General features: G+C 36.4%; 1 protein-coding gene across 1 annotated transcript; it reads left to right on the plus strand.

The window, feature by feature from the left end:
• Positions 1-478: 478 nt before the first annotated feature.
• On the plus strand, positions 479-16,946 carry LOC105033289 (protein XAP5 CIRCADIAN TIMEKEEPER). Its single transcript, XM_010908024.3, has 12 exons — positions 479-739; positions 4,070-4,135; positions 4,248-4,312; positions 4,404-4,516; positions 11,168-11,249; positions 11,366-11,442; positions 11,525-11,586; positions 11,685-11,816; positions 11,921-11,974; positions 12,725-12,790; positions 16,470-16,544; positions 16,697-16,946. The coding sequence occupies exons 1-12, from the start codon at positions 569-571 to the stop codon at positions 16,745-16,747; spliced, it is 1,014 nt and encodes a 337-aa protein (XP_010906326.1). The 5' UTR covers positions 479-568; the 3' UTR covers positions 16,748-16,946.
• Positions 16,947-17,281: the final 335 nt, after the last annotated feature.

Here is a 17,281-nt window from a genome sequence, read left to right on the forward strand (position 1 = left end):
CGGCTGAAAGTTAACATCCTGAAATAGTTGTTTGGCCCATGAGGTACTTTGTTTCTGTATAGGTGTATCCTGTCCATGTCTCATTTTGGGTTACTTTTGTTCTTGGTTGGGCCACACTAGTGTATATGCTTCTTTCTTTTGGGCTGTACAGCTTGTATACTCCTAAGTATTCTTCTTAATATAATCTGATTTATTACCAAAAAAAATAATCTGAATGATTAGACCGGGATTGATGTTATACCGTTATTAAGCTTCATAAACCGCGAGAAGTGGACTGGTAAGAAATTTATAAGATTTTTTTTTTTTCAAAAAACATATATATATATATATATATATATATATATGACATGGGTAGGTTCGACGCTGGTGAATGGTAATGCGTCACACACCGGTATCCGAACCGGAACCTAAACCTGAAGCCGAACCCAGAACATGAGCAGCCTCGACTATAATAGCTATCCACCGCTCCATCGAGTTGAGCCTTCAGAGCGGAGGGACGTGCGCAAGAAAGAAAGGCAGGCCGAGGAGGGGAAGCGAGAGCGGGAGCGAGAGAGAAAGAGAGCGAAAGATGGCGGGGATGGGGGATGGGTACGTGGGCACGGCCCAGGACGCGGTGAGGATCCGGCGGCTGGAGAAGCAGCGCGAGGCGGAGCGCCGCAAGATCCAGGAACTCAAGAATAAGACCGCCTCCGCCGGCGGCCAGACCGGTCTCCTCCAGTTCGGCTCCAGCACCTCCGAGGTATTAATTCCATCTCTCTTGCTCTGTCTCTACAATTCCCTCTCTACCTTGGGCTTTGATTTTTCCCCCTCCGCCATGATGATTTTTTTTAACAGGTTGTCAATTTTTAATGCCAAATAGTCAAAAACAGAGTTTGATGAAGAACTGCAACTATTGCTTTGTCGAAACAGTTCTTCAGGATAATTACTTAATTCGATCTTACACCTGTTTGAATGAATATTTATACCGAGCATAAATAAAAAAATGGATTTTGGTAGGAATAAAAGCTATATTATTGGTCGATGTATTTAAGAGACTTCGCGCCCGTGGTGAGAGGATCGGATGCATAAGAGCAAAGAAGAGGGATTCCACTTCAAATCATCTTAGGCATAAAGTTTTTGCGATTGTCATAGCAAAATGGTATAAGCTAGTGGGAATAGGGTTTCCCCAGAAACTCTTTAAGTCCAATCTAGGGAATTAGGATTTTTTTATTCTTGCTCGTTGTACCTTCATGCTTCTATCACTGTATTAATTCCTCCTCCTTTGTTGTCCCATTTTGCTAGACTTCTTATCATTGGGAATTTAGGTTTGTAAATTTGCCAATCTCAAGGTAGTTAACCATAGCCTAGTCATGTTCTTGTTTGCCTGGGTCATGCTTGGATGCGGTTTAAGATCTTGTATAAAATTTTGGCTAGGTTTGACCTTGGCTCAGAGTATTTTTGTTTAATACATGAGCTAAATTGAGGCTTTTTTGGGCTCAACCATCTCAAGAGGAAGTGAGCAAGCATGAGTTGGAAGAGGTTTGGGTAGCACTACAATGGATAGGATCAAAACTGGGAGTGAAAAAAGCCAGAGATGCATTTGGCATGGGGGCTGGTGTAAAAATGATTGTGGATAGAAAGTAGAGCATCCAAGGAGCGGAGGGGAGGAATAAGAAGGGCACGAAAAGTAGCAAGGGGTTATGGTTTTTTCATGTAAGAAACATACACGTACATCAAATATGTCTTATATTGTATGAATTGAGTCTGTGGACTAGGTGAGAGGCTGCGCTACTTGGACCAAATTTCAAGTTAAAAGAACCACAGATTGACCTTACTGATGCGTGGATGCAAGTAACCCACTCTGAATTGTCTACGAGATGATGCTAATGAACTTTAGGCTAACTCTTTTGATGTAGCTTGAGTTTAAAATTGGGCCTTTGGATTAAAAGGAAACCATTTAGGATGTGTGCCTTGAGTTAGTTCATTTTGCTGTTTCTAAGTCAATGTCATGTCTATATGTAATTGCCTTAGTTGTTTTAATATTTTTTTCCTCTTTCTCTTTCCCAATCCATTCCTTATGGGAGAAGGGGGGGGGTTGTAAATTTGACAAGTCATTTTTGGTTACATGACTAAGATTATATGTAGTTGTGGTCTTTTAATTTTATTTTGGTCCTTAAAAAAGTTCTAGTTAGTTGTAATTTATGCACATCATCAGAGTGTTGAATTGATTAGTGGCCCAATATGATAGTCATAAAGTGAATTGAGCAGTCTGTCCACCTACCCCTTGTGGTCTGTATATATGTATGGAATGTCCAATTCTTTATGGGTGCAAAAAATGAAGAGGGAAGATAAAAAGGGAAAAAGAAGGAAGAAAAAAGAGAGAATACGCAAAAAAGAAGGAAGAAGGAAGTGGAAATAAATGAGAAGAGAGAAATCAAGAGGATGGGTTGAGAGCACCTTTCACTGTTTATTCTCCTCTCAACTGACTCCATAGACAAAGGGAAAAATAGAAAAAAAGAAGAATAGAGAGAGAATATGCAAAGAAAAAGGAAGAAAGAAGTAGAAAGAAATGGGAAGAGAGTAAAGATGAAGATGGATTGGGAGCATCTGTCACTGTTCATTCTCCTCTCAACGAGCTCCATTAACAATTGTTTTAGAACTTTGCTTGTTGTTTTAATATTTGACCTTATCTTGATCTTAGTAGCTGAATTCACTGCACCACATCCCTTTGGAGTCTCCATGGAAGCTCATCTCAACAATCACTAGAACTCTGCTTGTTGTTTCCATATGTGACCTCATCTTGATCTTAGTAGCTGAAGGTACTGCACCACACCCCTTTGGAGTCTCCCTGGAAACTCATCTCGACACTCACTACCTTATCTCTAGAAAACCGAAAAAGGGAGACCAGGTTCCTCACACCTACACCAGATCTGCTCCTTCACTTGCACCCACTTCTGGTGACTAAGATTTAGCTGGGACATGGCTGGTCATTATTGTAGTTGATGTTGGTTTAGTCAAAGTTTAGCTTGTGTGCAGGTTCCATGCTATGGAAGTGATAGATGCAAGACAAAATCTGCAATCTTTGAATTTCTTGAATGCGCTTACATCAAATATACTCATCTGTTGGTGCATATTTTTCAGAATTCTCATGATGCCCCACATTGTTATTGTTCCCCCCCTAACATGATTGCATGTAATTGCTCGAAATTGGCTTTGAGTCTAAGCTTAAGATTTTAGTCATATCTATGATACGTTGGTTTAGTTTGCTTTTATCTGAGGAAGAAAAGCTCGTGGTTGGTCTGTAAAGGCAATGATCCACATCAATTTACAATTCATGGTGTTTAAGCGACGTAGCCTATATTTCTAAGGTGTGCTCATCTTTGACACTAAACTTCATTCAGCTTTGCAGACTTAAACTTCTGTATTTCCTGTTATTTTCTTCCACTTGTTTTTTTTGTCTGTCCTTTCTGCTTTATTTCGTATGTTTTCCAATAGCTTAAATGCATATCCTGTAGCAATCATGTTACACTTAGATGAAACTAATTATCATGGAGAATTCCGCAAATGAGTTTTAGGTCATGTAAAATTAGAAAGCTGTGAAGTTGGTGATTATTTGGAGCTGTTTGCATCAACCTTTAGTATTCAAGAATGTATATTTATACTTATGAAATTTCTGGATGTCACTATTGGGGTCAAGATACTCTTTTGGGCACTTTTTCTGGTCCTTAATGCATGACAACCTGGTTTTGCCGCATGCCCTTACACCAGGATACCCATCTTTTAAGGTGTTAAAATGAATATTGGTTCTAGATAAAGAAGATTATTCTTCCTTAATGATTATGTTTTCTCTAAATCATCAAATTATAAATTCCATAAGTCATCTAATTATGAAATTATTGTTCTCTATTAACCTTCTGAATTTCTATGTGATGAATTATCTTGAATATTTTACTTAAATTGATTCTTTTTGATGATATAGCTGGGCATCTGTGATTCCAGATACTTTCCGCATCTTGTATATGTTTATGAATACTTCTGCACCTTTTTCTATTATTTACTACTGACCTATGTTTGTTGGGCTGAGTTTTAGATTCTTGAGACTGCTTTTAAAAAGGAAACCGTTGGTCTAGTAACGAGAGAACAATATGTTGAGAAGGTAAGAGGGCCATATCGTTTAACTGCATCAAACGACAAATTCTTATGTTGATGTATTGGGTGAAAAAAAAGACATGTATCCCAGGTACTTATTAATGTTTTCTTTTTGGCAGAGAGTTAACATCCGGAACAAAATTGAGGAGGAAGAGAAAGAGAAGCTTCAAAAATTGCAAAAAGAGTGGGTTGAGTTTTTTCTGAATTTCTTCTTTTTGTGATGTTACAAGGCTTTAATTGACATGGTTCTTATATTAAATATGTTGACTGTCTAGGGAAGAAGAACTTCAGTTACAAAAACGGAAAAAGAGGAGGATAAAGGGAGATCCACGGCTATCCTTTGCTGATGATTTTGAGAATGGAAGTGATGAGGAGGATATAGAAAATAGTGCGCACATTTCTCTTGTATCTTTTAATATCTTGGCTGTTATACATGCCTACTGGAAAACCATGCTAACACACAAAAATTTCTTTTTTTCCTGTATTTTTTTGAACTGTTGGTTTCATAAAATCTTGATTCTCCTTCCTATACATTTTCTGGAGTTCCATCTCTTTTATGTTGTTTTGTTCTGCATTATATGTTCTTTTCAGCATTTGGTTAAAATATCATGTGCACTTTTCAACATCAATTTATCCCGTCAATTTTATTCTGAATAAATGAACACAATTTTGAACAAGATTTCAAGTTCCAGATATAAATACCATGCTAGGCCAGTGTAGGGACTTGGCACCCAAATTTTTTAAGTTAGCACCACACCTCTTTCCATTTTAAAATTTCAAACTAAATCCTTTTTTTTTTAATTTCACATGGTGCAACAAAAATATCATATCATGTGGGCTGCTGGCATTGAAACCTGCATCCTTGGTTTTGTGAATGCACCATATGACCTTGACAGTGGGACACAGTCACTGTATTGTTTATCCTTTTCTGACTTCATGTAATTTTTAAAAAGAGTTCTCTACCACATATTCAAAAAGAAAAGGAAAGAAAAAGAAATGAGAGCCGAAGGACTTGTAACACTAATTTATTGTTTTTTCTTCCTTATTAAGTAAACTTCTTGATTAAGAAGAATAATTAAATTCTATGAAGTTCCAATGGAATGATGGAATAATGCCTGAATCTTCAATGAACATTGAATGGTCAATTTTGAGATTGAGCCTATGCAATCTGATGAAAATATCAAATGAGCAGGTTTTCTTTTGGAGGATTATGGACAAACTTTGATATTCTTATGAGTAAACAATGTTCACGAAGTGCATTGAAAACAAGTCAAAGAGAACTCTCAGGTTGGAGTTTATAGGAGGCTTTTCACTCTGTAATTTGACAGGGTAAGGAAGATGGGGGCCTAGTAGTTTTATGAAGGAGCAATATGGTTGTGTTAAAAAAAAAAACGCTGACACTTAACTAATTTGTTTTGATGATGTCAATGATACTCACATTTATGGATTAGCAGCTAAGTTGCTTGCCTTAGTTATTGGCACTTGGATATGCTTGTTCGCCTAACAGATCTCTAGTTGGTCAGAACTCCTCATGACATAAATAGCATAAGCTAGGTTGCTAATATCCCATGTGGGAATTTGCTGATTATCTCTTTTTTACTCCCTCTTGACAAATGGTAGGGCTGTTTTCTTGATCAGTAACCACAGACAACAATGCAACACCCTAATCCATGGTAGGCCAAAGAAAGGAGGATTAATAGGGTTTAATTGACTTAGGTGATTGTCCTGTACTGGGACAAAGACAGTTCTGGAGCCTTTTCTAATGTAGAGCAAGAAAGAGAGTAGGATAAACTACCTGCTGGTTTCAATGGTTGAGATATACTAGTAGACGATGCAAATAGAGCTAACGAACTATGGGAAAAGGGAGTTTTAAAGCTTCAAAAGTTCAGATCAATACATTTATGGTGATTGTGCATGGATTTTGGAAACAGTGCATAGAAAAGTAGGATTATGACTTGGGTGATTGTCCTGAACTGGGACAAAGACAGTTCTGGAGCCTTTTATAATTTAAAGTGAGAAAGAAAGTAGGATAAATTACCCAGTGGTTTCAGTGGTTGAGATATACTAGTAGACAACGTAAATAGAGCCAATAAGCTACAGTAAAAGGGAGTTTTAAGGCTTCCAAAGGTCGGATCAATACATTTATGGTGATGGTGCATGATTTTGGAAACATTGCATAGAAATATAATGAATCGGGTAAGAAATAAGAAGTAGATGGGAATATTATAGTATAATAGGGTTTACATTCATTGGAGGAATTGTTGTGGTGCCTAGCGTTTCAGCATTGCATAAAAATAGTAGTCTTGGATCATGTGAAACCCAATCTGGGAACAGTGTATTAATTCCAGGGAAATAGAAATACACACCGAAAGGTGTATCTATATGTTTATGCATGCACATATGTATGTATTATCAATATATGTATGTACATTCACACACATATATAAAGAGAGAAAGGTTTTCTTTATCAAGCTATACCACTTATTACCGGCCATGCCGTACTACTATAGTCTGGGAGCTTAATACAGCACCTCTATCGGGTCAAGGCACAGCTGCAGTCTCACTTCTAGTAGCATACCATATGTCAATACGAGGACATACATCATACCAAACCATACCGTTTTACTAAGCTACTAGCAAGTGCCTAGTAATGGCAAGACAAACCTTGATGGTGAAGGAATCGCCATCAAATGGCGACACATATGCATGCAGAAACTTAAAAATTTTATTTTATATACGGTGGAAGTAGAGATTTCAGATCTTAACTATTTAAATCTAATTAAATCTAATCTAACTAGTATGCATAGAGATCATATCTCATATCCAGGAATCATTACATATGCAAGATCTAGATCTATTCTATTAAAGATCTGAAGTTTATCTTTGCGCGGATAGACTTACCACGATCTAAAAATTGTGGATATCTTTTGAGATTTTTTGAAGCCGCACATGCGTCTGGCCTCTATAGATATCCACACAGGACTGATCTTGATCAGAAAAATCCGAAGATCACCGAGGTGCTAGCTCCCTTGTAGATCTTTCTCCCTTCAAATCAAATCTGATTTCTTCTTTTCTTCTCAAGGAAAAGGAAGAAGACGATGAACGAGAGGAAGAAAGAAGGGAAGAACAGAGTCTCCCTCTTGGGCGGCACCAAGAAAGAGGGAAGGGAGGTGGGCGGCAACAAAGGGAGAGGGGAGATGGATCTAATTGTTAGTTAGGGCATTCTCTCAACTTGGTCCTATTTATAAATCCCAAACCCTTATCCATTTATCTTGTTAATTTGAATCAAATTCAGATTTCAAATGTTTGAATCAAATTCAAACTTTGAAATAGATTAGGATAGAGATATAAGAGAAAGAGAGGAGAGAGAACCTCAAAGGGCACGTGCCAACCCTTGGTCGCACCCTCTCTCTCATTATTTTTCACGCACACCAAATATGAAGATGGGCGTTGGCCCTTGTTTCTCTTGGTCGGCGCTCCATTTATGGCATGTGAGAGGAGAGAGAGTCCCAGTCTAACTGGGATCTCATCTCCTAATCTTATTCTATATTGGTTCTTAACCAAATTGAATTAGATTTAGTCAAATCCTTATTCAACTAGAAATAGACTCAATTAGAACCAAATTAAATCCAATTTAATTTATGTTAAATCCAATCATTAATTAAATGATCAAATCAAATAATTAATGATTAATTCAGCAATAATTGCTTATTGTTCTTCTTCTAACTCACTAACCTTTAGTAAGTCTTCTATTGTAATTTTTACAACTTAGTTCAATCATCAATCAAATTGATCATTGGGTTCATCTGTGAATCAAATTCATAATTCAATTATTCGATCAAGTCAAAACTCCTTTTGTATGTGATCTCGTAGGTTTTATTTTATCTATTAGTGAGACATATCATGATCTCTATTATGAATATCATTAAAACTCCTTTCAATAGATTGGAACAATTTGAACTCGCCTAATGAGAATTATTGATCATTAATTCTCACGGATCTCATAATTCACTAGCGACACCTAGCAGCATGTAGTGAACAATCCAGCAGAATGGAAGAGTCTGAATCTCTATGTGTAGTTAACATGTGATTCAGTTCTTCTATCGTGAGTCCCGATAAGATGGAGGTTATGGAAAGCTCGTCAAATCTCATCGTCTGTCATATGTAAGATTTAATTAGCTCGAGTTCATCTTGTGATTTCTCATGAAAATTTTTTTCCATTAATCATATCATTGTGGCCACAGTCTTAAGAACTCAGCTTCATAAATCACATAGGACTACTTCTTAACTCTTAAGATCGATAGATCCATCTAAGTGCGCACCCTACTCCTACAGCAAATTTACTGTAGCCAACATACACCGTAAGGATCCACATAACTAGGAGACCAAGTGAATGTGCAATCAAACTACAGCAACTTCACTATGAATAGCTGAAGTATCGCAAGTCAAAGAACTACTCACACAACTACAGTATCGAGAAAGTCACTAACGAGTGAGTAGATATTCAAGTGACTTTTCATTTCGATCACGTTCGGTACTGTTGTTTTCTAACAACTACCAGCACTGTTGCTCAATGTCCCTGTATTGTAGACTCGAAACTCGTCTATCCTAAAGAAAGCAATCCGTGTACCAACCTCACTTGATCAATCACCATCTCTATGATGATCCATCGGTCGGAAGTAATTTAAAAATCAACCATCAATGACATATGTCTCAAATTCTCAATTTTTGAGAATATATATCATTATTTTATTAATTTTTTGGACGATTCAAGAACACATTATACAAGAATGGAATAGAAAATTGTTCAATTTTATTAATAAATAAATGAGTCAAGTACAAATTTATGTCCTAAAAAAATACAATGTATTAGCCAGATTGGCTTCTAAGGCATACATCTAACAGATGGAGAGAGAGAGAGGAGAAAGAAGAAAGTATAGCAGAGAGATGGAGAGACAACTAGACCAAGCTTTCAAATATATTCTCTTCTCAAAAAATAACCCAATGACCAATCCTAACAACTACCGGTAATGCTCGTATATAGGTTAAAAACCAACCACCTACATGAATCTAGACAAGAGTCTACAAACCAAGAAAAAAATCATTACTTGTTGGTAAATTTAACTGTAGTGTGAATAGCGTGGCTGCAGATAATGCAACAGTGAATCTCCTATTTTTAACCTGTCAAATAAAGAAAAACAAAGTCCATTTGCCTGGGATACAAACATTTTCTAATTTGAAACAAATTAGGAAAACTATCAAAAATTAGGATCAGCAATCAAGTTTTAAAATCCCCTGTCAAATAAAGAAAAACACAGTACATATGCCTGGGATACTAACATTTTCTAATATGAAATAACCTAGGAAAAAATATTAAAAAATAGGTTCGGCAATGAAGTTCTAGAATCTTTGATTGTTGAACTTCTAAAAAATCTGGGAATAATATGGGCTTTTGGGTGAATATTTGGAACGCCGATGCTGTCCCAATTTTGTGCCCAATACTTGGATGCATATTTAATAGCTGCCTTTGGTTGATCGATCATTCAATCAAGCTCTTGTCCAAAACAATGAGCTAATGGTTTCTTTTGAAATCTCTCATGCTACTGCATCTTATGGCTATTTCACCTGAGGCAATCAAAGTCTTTTCTCCATGGAAATTACATCAAATTGCCAATCTGTTGATAATTTGACCCATCATGTTGAGGATGGAACCTAGAATACCATTTCCTCTTGAAGCCACACATTTAATAAGAACATTTTATGCTTCATAACTTGCAAATCTCGAGCCAGCATGAATCCAATTTATAGATCTCATTGTCGATTAAATAGGACTTGGTGCAGCCTTATATTGGTATTGTACCTTACAGTAATGAGATCATTGCCCACCCAGAAAGATATGATGGAGTTTTACTAGCAGCATATTGCTCTAGACTGTATTGATGTGCCCATACGCCATATTGGTGGGTCCACCTACTAAATTAAGTGACCAAACACTTCTCATTTGAATTAGGATTGTTTTGTTAACGGAGGATATTTTGTTTGGATTTGGGTGTGGTGCTAACTGGTATATACCAGTCATACCAGTTTGGAGTGATCGGACTAGCCAGTATCGACAGTTTGTGTTTGCCGATTCCTTTTTATTCTTGAGGATACTGACTGTTTCAGTTTGTACTGCTGGCATCTGTACTGGACCATCTTGGGCTGAAACTGGTCTGGGGCCCAGTATTGGTATTTTAAACCTTGACCCACGGTTTGGCTCTGTGATAAATTTGCCGCCCCTCAAGACGTTCTCATGGTACACTCTTAGATTATCTTTTCTTCTAGTCTCCCTCTAGTAGGCTACTTGAAGCGCTTTGGTTCATTCCATGGTGTACATCAAAATCATGTTATCTTCATGCAAAAAAGGTCTGCACATGTTGCTAGGCCGTGGAATTAATAAGGTTCTCCTCTTCTGTCAAGTTCTCTTGCACTAGTTGTGTCTAACTGATAATATGCCTGCTGCATGTAAGTTGGAAGCATAAAGCTTCATGACTGTCTTCATGTCATCTCATGACATGCCAGTTATTTAATGTGTAATATGGTACTTCATTTACAACATCCTTGCCATCCCTTTCAATTTCACTTGATCATGCTCTTCTGCAGTATAAAACAATGGAGCTAATGGCATCTTTCACTTTCAGTTTTGGAGTTTTAGATGAAACTTCATGCCATGCAGTAGCATTAAATACTGTAGATGTTAGGTGTATCTTACGTGTTTAATTTAATATACGCTTGTATAAGTGATAATGCATGCTGCAACGATAATAAATCCAACAAAGCATGTACCTGAACTTATTTTAGTTTCCAATGAAATGACACCAAAGCTAGGACCAGATTAAGAAATTTTCCTATATCTGATGCTGTTTATTATAACTATTCTCTTATTATTTCTTATAAACTCAGAACGTAGCGGTTCTATTTGAAAATGATGATAAATTACATTTAAGCATGCTAGTTTATCTTGTGTTCCTTTCAACTTACAACACTTAACTGTTTGCAGAAGAAAATCAAGAGATAAAAAATTCTGTCCTTGTTAAAATTGGGAAGGATCCAACCGTTGAGACGGGCTTTTTACCTGACAGGTATGGCATATACTTAGTTGCATTTGCTGATTATGTAAAAGAAGTAATATAGTGTTATTATACCACTTGCTTGGGCTTTAATTTCTAAGTTGGCGGTGCCAAGAATGATTTTTCAGAGAGAGAGAAGCAGAGGAGCAAGCAGTGCGAGAACACTTGCGCAGGCAGTGGCTTCGTGAGCAGGAAATGATTAAAAGTATCTCCATGTTCTAATGACATTGTTATATTCCGGTTGCTAAATAATTTAGTATGCTAAACTTCTTTATACTGCAATTCAGATGAGCCTCTGGAAATTACTTATAGCTACTGGGATGGGGCCGGCCACAGAAGAGTGATCCAGGTTAGTAAATTCTTTCTCAATCTCAGTGATCTGCTCTGGGCTCTGTTATTATTGCAGATGGTTTTCCATTATAATTCATTAGTTATTTGGGTTTTTAGGTTCGCAAAGGTGATACCATTGGAGAATTCCTTCGAGCTGTTCAGCAGCAACTTGCACCTGAGTTTAGAGAGATACGGACCACATCAGTGGAGAACCTGCTCTACGTGAAAGAAGATTTGATCATTCCTCATGTAACTTAGTTTCTCAACTTTTATTATTCCTCTTAGTCATAGTCTTATTCTATGTTTGGTTATGCAAATCTAATTTGCCTTGATATTATGTGTTTTAATCTCAGCAACACAGTTTTTATGAGTTAATCATCAACAAAGCGAGGGGAAAAAGTGGACCGGTAATGCTTAGCTTGTAAATGTTCAATTATTTTCCCTGTAGTTCTTACTGTTAAATTGTGATGCCTTTTTGGTTAACTTTCCTATTTACAGATCTCTATAATTTTTCTTTTTTAACATTTTTTATTTGGTATATCGAAGATAATGGGCACTTTTATCTGACCTGGAGGGTTCTTATTGTGGTGCTATAGGTCCTCTAAATTGTGGATGAATTCTCTATAGTTACAAATAGAAAGAAAAATCATTGATTCAACTTTACTGGGAAAATTTGATCCATTTCTGGTCTATAATTGCTACCTCATAGAGTCAGCATGTTGAAATAACTTGCATTTCTTACATAGTGTTTGAGCACTTGTTTTCTGTTTTGTTTTCCTTAAAATGTCTGTGTCATATGTTAAATCTTTGATAGCTAAAATTCAGTATGTAAGCTTTGCATTTTGTATGACATAATTTTGTAATCCTCACGGGAAGGTAATGAGTTCCTTTCCTGAATATTATTTCAGTCTTTCACTATCTTGTCAACTAGTTGAAGCAATCACTGAATTTTTGGATATTGCAGTTTTCTTGTGGTTACCTTGAAAAATAACTGCCATAATATATGTATATATAAATAAACAATGGCAGTTTTTTTGTCCTTTGTAATCTCTATAACCATTATGCTGGGTTTAACAGTATTTTTTTTTTTTTTTTTGAACTCACCTTTTTTGAAGTGTATAACTTGCTCTCATATTCCTTTTTTTTTTTTCCTCCAGCTTTTCCACTTTGATGTTCATGAGGATGTGCGAACAATTGCTGATGCAACAATAGAGAAAGATGAGGTACATTCTACCTATTCAGCCTTTTATTAGTTTTCCTAAGTAAAATTTAGGCTAAGCAACATTGGCCTGAATCACTAAAATTTAGCTTGACTTATTGTTTATGTGATTGGGTTATATTTCTTGATCTCATTGGCTGAACGTAAGCAGCAATGAGGATGTTGATATAGATGTATGGTAGAGCTAGGAAGGATATTGGGATGAACAAATATGTTAGAGGAGCTATAGGAGTATCAAAATCAAGGATAAAACTGATCAGAATTGGTTCACATTGTATGAGATTGTATTAAAAAAAATGCTAGGAGACTTCAGTAAGGAAATGGTACTTCAACATCTTTCTAAAGGTTTCGAAAGAGGTGGGGAAAAACTTTGAGTAACATGGGTGGATGTTGATAAATGGATTCGAAAAGCTTGAAATAATATTAGAAATCATCTCAAATAGGAATGCTTGGCAAAGGACTCATAAGACCAGCTTTGGATAGCCTAGACAAGGCTTGATAGTTATGGTTATTTTGGCTAGTGTAATTTTTTATGCCATCTAACTCATACCGAGGCATGGATTCATAAATCCAACTTTTTAGACCCTCAGCCTTGGCCTGGAAATATGGTTTGTCTGTCTTAAGAAGTGGGCAGCTCAATATACGGGCCTCACTCCTGCACTTTGATGATTGCGTTTTTTAGAAGAAACTGTTCACTGCAGCCCAAGTGAAGATCTGACCATGGTAGAACCACCCGGCGATGGTGGTGGCCCCTACTGCATGCTTCTTGTCCATCTTGATATAGTCATCTATCAAGAGTTAGCAGTTGCATCTGGGTAGGCATATGGATTGAATCATGGATAGTGGGACCTAATCTGGTGTTCTTTCTCTTTACTTTTGAAATGAACTGAGTAGGAATCTAATGCTTCAACCACTGCCACTAACTGAATTCTATGTAGCTCAGTGATGTCCCTATCTGTATGCCTTCTCCTAGATGCACAAGACCTAATATTTCCCTCATAGTGCGAAGGTTCAACCGTCCATGATATCTCGTGGCCTCATACTCTTACTGTGCCTACTTAGAGAGTTGGATGGCCTTGCGCATCAATACCCTCCAAATCATCTGGATCAAACTGCTTATACACATCATAATCGACATCCCGATAGGCTGATTATCGGTCTCGTCTACACTGCGGTCTCGTCGAGCTTGCTCATTTCTAACCACCTGCTTCACATCCTTCAAGCTCTGCAAGTGATCTCCCATTACCTATCTAATCTTCCCAACCACCTCGATACACTTTTGCAATCATTGTAGCCACATGCCAGATGCTGCTTCAACTAAATGACCCCACCTCCTATATAATTCATGCATTGGTAATTGCATATCTGATAGTACCTCTTTGAGCCCATCTTTTCTTGGTGCCATCCAATGTTTGGCTTTTTTTTGACTCTTCTTCTTACCTGAAGACATCTATCAACCTAATAAAAAGGGTAAACTAATGAAAACTCCTTATTTAAGTTTAAACTTAAAAGTAGCTCCCTATTTAAGTTTCAAGTAAAAATTACTCCCTATTTGAAACATAACTTAAAAGTAGCTCTTCAAATGGCATCAAAATGATTAAATTGCCCCCACTGTTATAAAGCAACACTAAAACAATACTGCGATATTATAAAACAGTATTTTCTTATTGTAATGTAATACTGCCTTATTGTAAAGAAATACTGCCTTATTGTAATATAAGGGTATTATAAAATAGTACTGTCTTATTATAAAACAGTACTGTCTTATTGTAATGTAAGGGTATTATAAAACAGTTTTGTCTTATTATAAAACAGTACTGCCTTATTGTAATGTAATGGTATTATAAAATAGTATTGCCTTATTATAAAATAGTATTGCTTTATTATAAAGGAATACTGCCTTATTGTATAAGGGACAATAAGGGTATAAGGATTATTTCAGCCAAAAATGGGAAGTTGCTTTTAATTTATATTTGAAATGGAGAGCTACTTTTACATAAAACTTAAGTGGGGACCTGCTTTTAATTTGAAAGTAGAATTAGGGATTGGTCCCTAGTTCTTCGTAATAAAAATCTGTTCTATAATAATGTCTAATCAGGATTCACAAAATTGATTTTTGATGTATTTTTCATGTTTTAGAATTTTATCATATTATTTATATTCATAAATATTTTTTCATTGAAGAAGATTTAAAATTCATTTTTCTTGAGAAAAAAAATGCAAGATTAGTTTAGAATTTTATTTAATGTGTGTTCCATGTTTTTACCACTTATCATATTTTTGTTATTCTTAAAAAGTTTTTCTTAGAAGTAGCTTGAAGATCAGAAAAAAAGTATTTGAATCAGTAAGATTCAAGATAATTATTTTAAATTCATCCTGTTTACTACTGATGCATGTTCCATATTTTTTACATTTAATCATTTTTCAAATTTTTAGTTGTTTCCCCTTAAAATAGTTTCAACATCATGAAGTGTTCATTAATTACTAAAATGCATGACAATCTATTTTATGATTATCTTTATCCTAGGACATCTATTAATATTTTTTTTGATCTTAAGGAACTTTGGTATTTTTAATTTCTTCAAGAGAAAAAATAATTCAATATTATAAATAGTTTAAAAAATAGATTCCAGCCATATAAATTGTAGCATGCGCACATGATATAGGTAGGATGCTACAATTTTGTCCAACTCAAGTTCCATGTACTTATTGTTATTATTAATATTTTTTTAATCAAAAAATATAAATGATTCACAAAATAGAACATTGTTTGGAAAAAAAAAATTATCATGTTGGAGGGTGTTGCCCACCTTACAACATATCCAACTTTAAAGTGAAATAGAGAAGTTCAACATAGATTCCCCAAATTTTTTCTATTTTTACCAACTTTTGGCCCAGAAAAGGGGACAAAGTGCCTCACTTGAACAGGGTATCCTCCTTTTCTCATCCGCTGGTATCCCCTCCCCGCCAATAACTTCCACACTTTCCTCCTTCCCCCCCTCCTCTCTCTCTCTCCTCTTTCCCTTTCTCTGTCTCTCTCACAGAATGGTCAAAGGCCTGCTGCGGCTTTAATGGGAGTTCATCACTTGTCCGTTTTCACCCAAACACATGAAAATTTTGAAAAAATTGGTGCAGGCTAGGACGCCTTTGAACTGCCCGTACCAAGGTGAGTACTTGCTGATACTGACCTTTTTCTACTGGGAGGCATGATATGTGCATGACTGAGACACTTCGAATTTGCATTTTGGTGACCCAAGAGCATCCTGGTGGTGGAATAGGTATGGTACTGGATGTACTGTTCCATTTTGGTGGTTTTCAAAATCGTAGATGAAAGTATAACTATTGTTACAGCTTTAAAATACGATGTTATTTTTTTCCTTTGTTTTGATTGTTCACATTTATATGATTATTGTTCATGGCCCTACTAACCAGAGTATATTTTATCAGAAAGGATCACTGGATAAAGTTTGGATCGACTAAAACTGTTTCTTTATTGGCCAAGTTACTATTAAATTTTGGGAGTAGGATGTGATCTTCTTGCTTGCAACATCCAATGTGTAGCAAGCCATTCTAACATATGAGCAGCTAGCAGCATTAGTTAGACCTTTGGATCCACTTTTTCAAATTCAGGTTTAAGTGACAGTTTGGCTTAATTGTTGCTTTAATTTTGCTCGTGTTTGCAGTCCCATGCTGGAAAGGTCGTGGAGAGGCATTGGTATGAGAAAAACAAGCACATATTCCCTGCTTCAAGATGGGAGGTACATCTCTTCCTTGCTCTTCTGGTGCTTTGTGCGTGTCACATTTCTAGGTTAAAGGACAACGAGATGGTCATGGATTTGCGAAGGTTCTAACTGTCCCTTACAATTTTTCTACCAGCACCATTAAAACTGTGTTGTTTGTTGTTCTCCAGATATATGATCCAACGAAGAAGTGGGAGCGCTACACCATTCATGGCGATTAGCTAGAACATGGATTGTACCCAAGATCTGACTGAGTCTTGCTTTGGGTCATATTTATGGGAAAAGGAACATTCCCTGTTCTACTATGTAACTATGTGATGCTGAGGATGACAATTAATATCTTAAATTTCTTTTGCTGGTGTTTGACCATGTGAAATATTGGACATTCAGTTCAAATGTGACCGTAGTGATTTAGTTGTTCTTCTGCTTGTTTGAGAGTAGCATTCTTATTTTTGCTGTCGATTTCCAGTTTTTTCTTGCATTAGAATTCTTATTTTATGCCCACCAAGGCTCAAAAATGCACAGGAACAGAGCTTGCCCAATTCAGTACTACGAGCCTCTGTATTCGATGGATTTTGTCATATGTTGCCAACATCATCAGCATTGTCCGTAGGGCCAGTACAGTATTCTTGCAAACCTGGACCTAACCTTGATCCATCGATGAATTGATGCGGTAATGGGTCCAGACCCATTGAAAATGTTATATTAATAAGTCTGGGTTTGAGGTTTACCCATGTCTGACTAATTATCTGGTT

This window comes from Elaeis guineensis, chromosome 3 (genome assembly GCF_000442705.2).
Source record: "Elaeis guineensis isolate ETL-2024a chromosome 3, EG11, whole genome shotgun sequence".
Lineage (NCBI taxonomy): Eukaryota > Viridiplantae > Streptophyta > Magnoliopsida > Arecales > Arecaceae > Elaeis > Elaeis guineensis.

Excerpts from the sequence above, each read along its gene's own strand:
- LOC105033289 (XM_010908024.3), top strand. The coding sequence starts at position 569 with ATGGCGGGGATGGGGGATGGGTACGTGGGCACGGCCCAGGACGCGGTG. Across the intron at positions 4,517-11,167 it reads TGAGGAGGATATAGAAAATA|AAGAAAATCAAGAGATAAAA; the intron begins GTGCGCACATTT and ends AACTGTTTGCAG. Across the intron at positions 12,791-16,469 it reads CAACAATAGAGAAAGATGAG|TCCCATGCTGGAAAGGTCGT; the intron begins GTACATTCTACC and ends TCGTGTTTGCAG.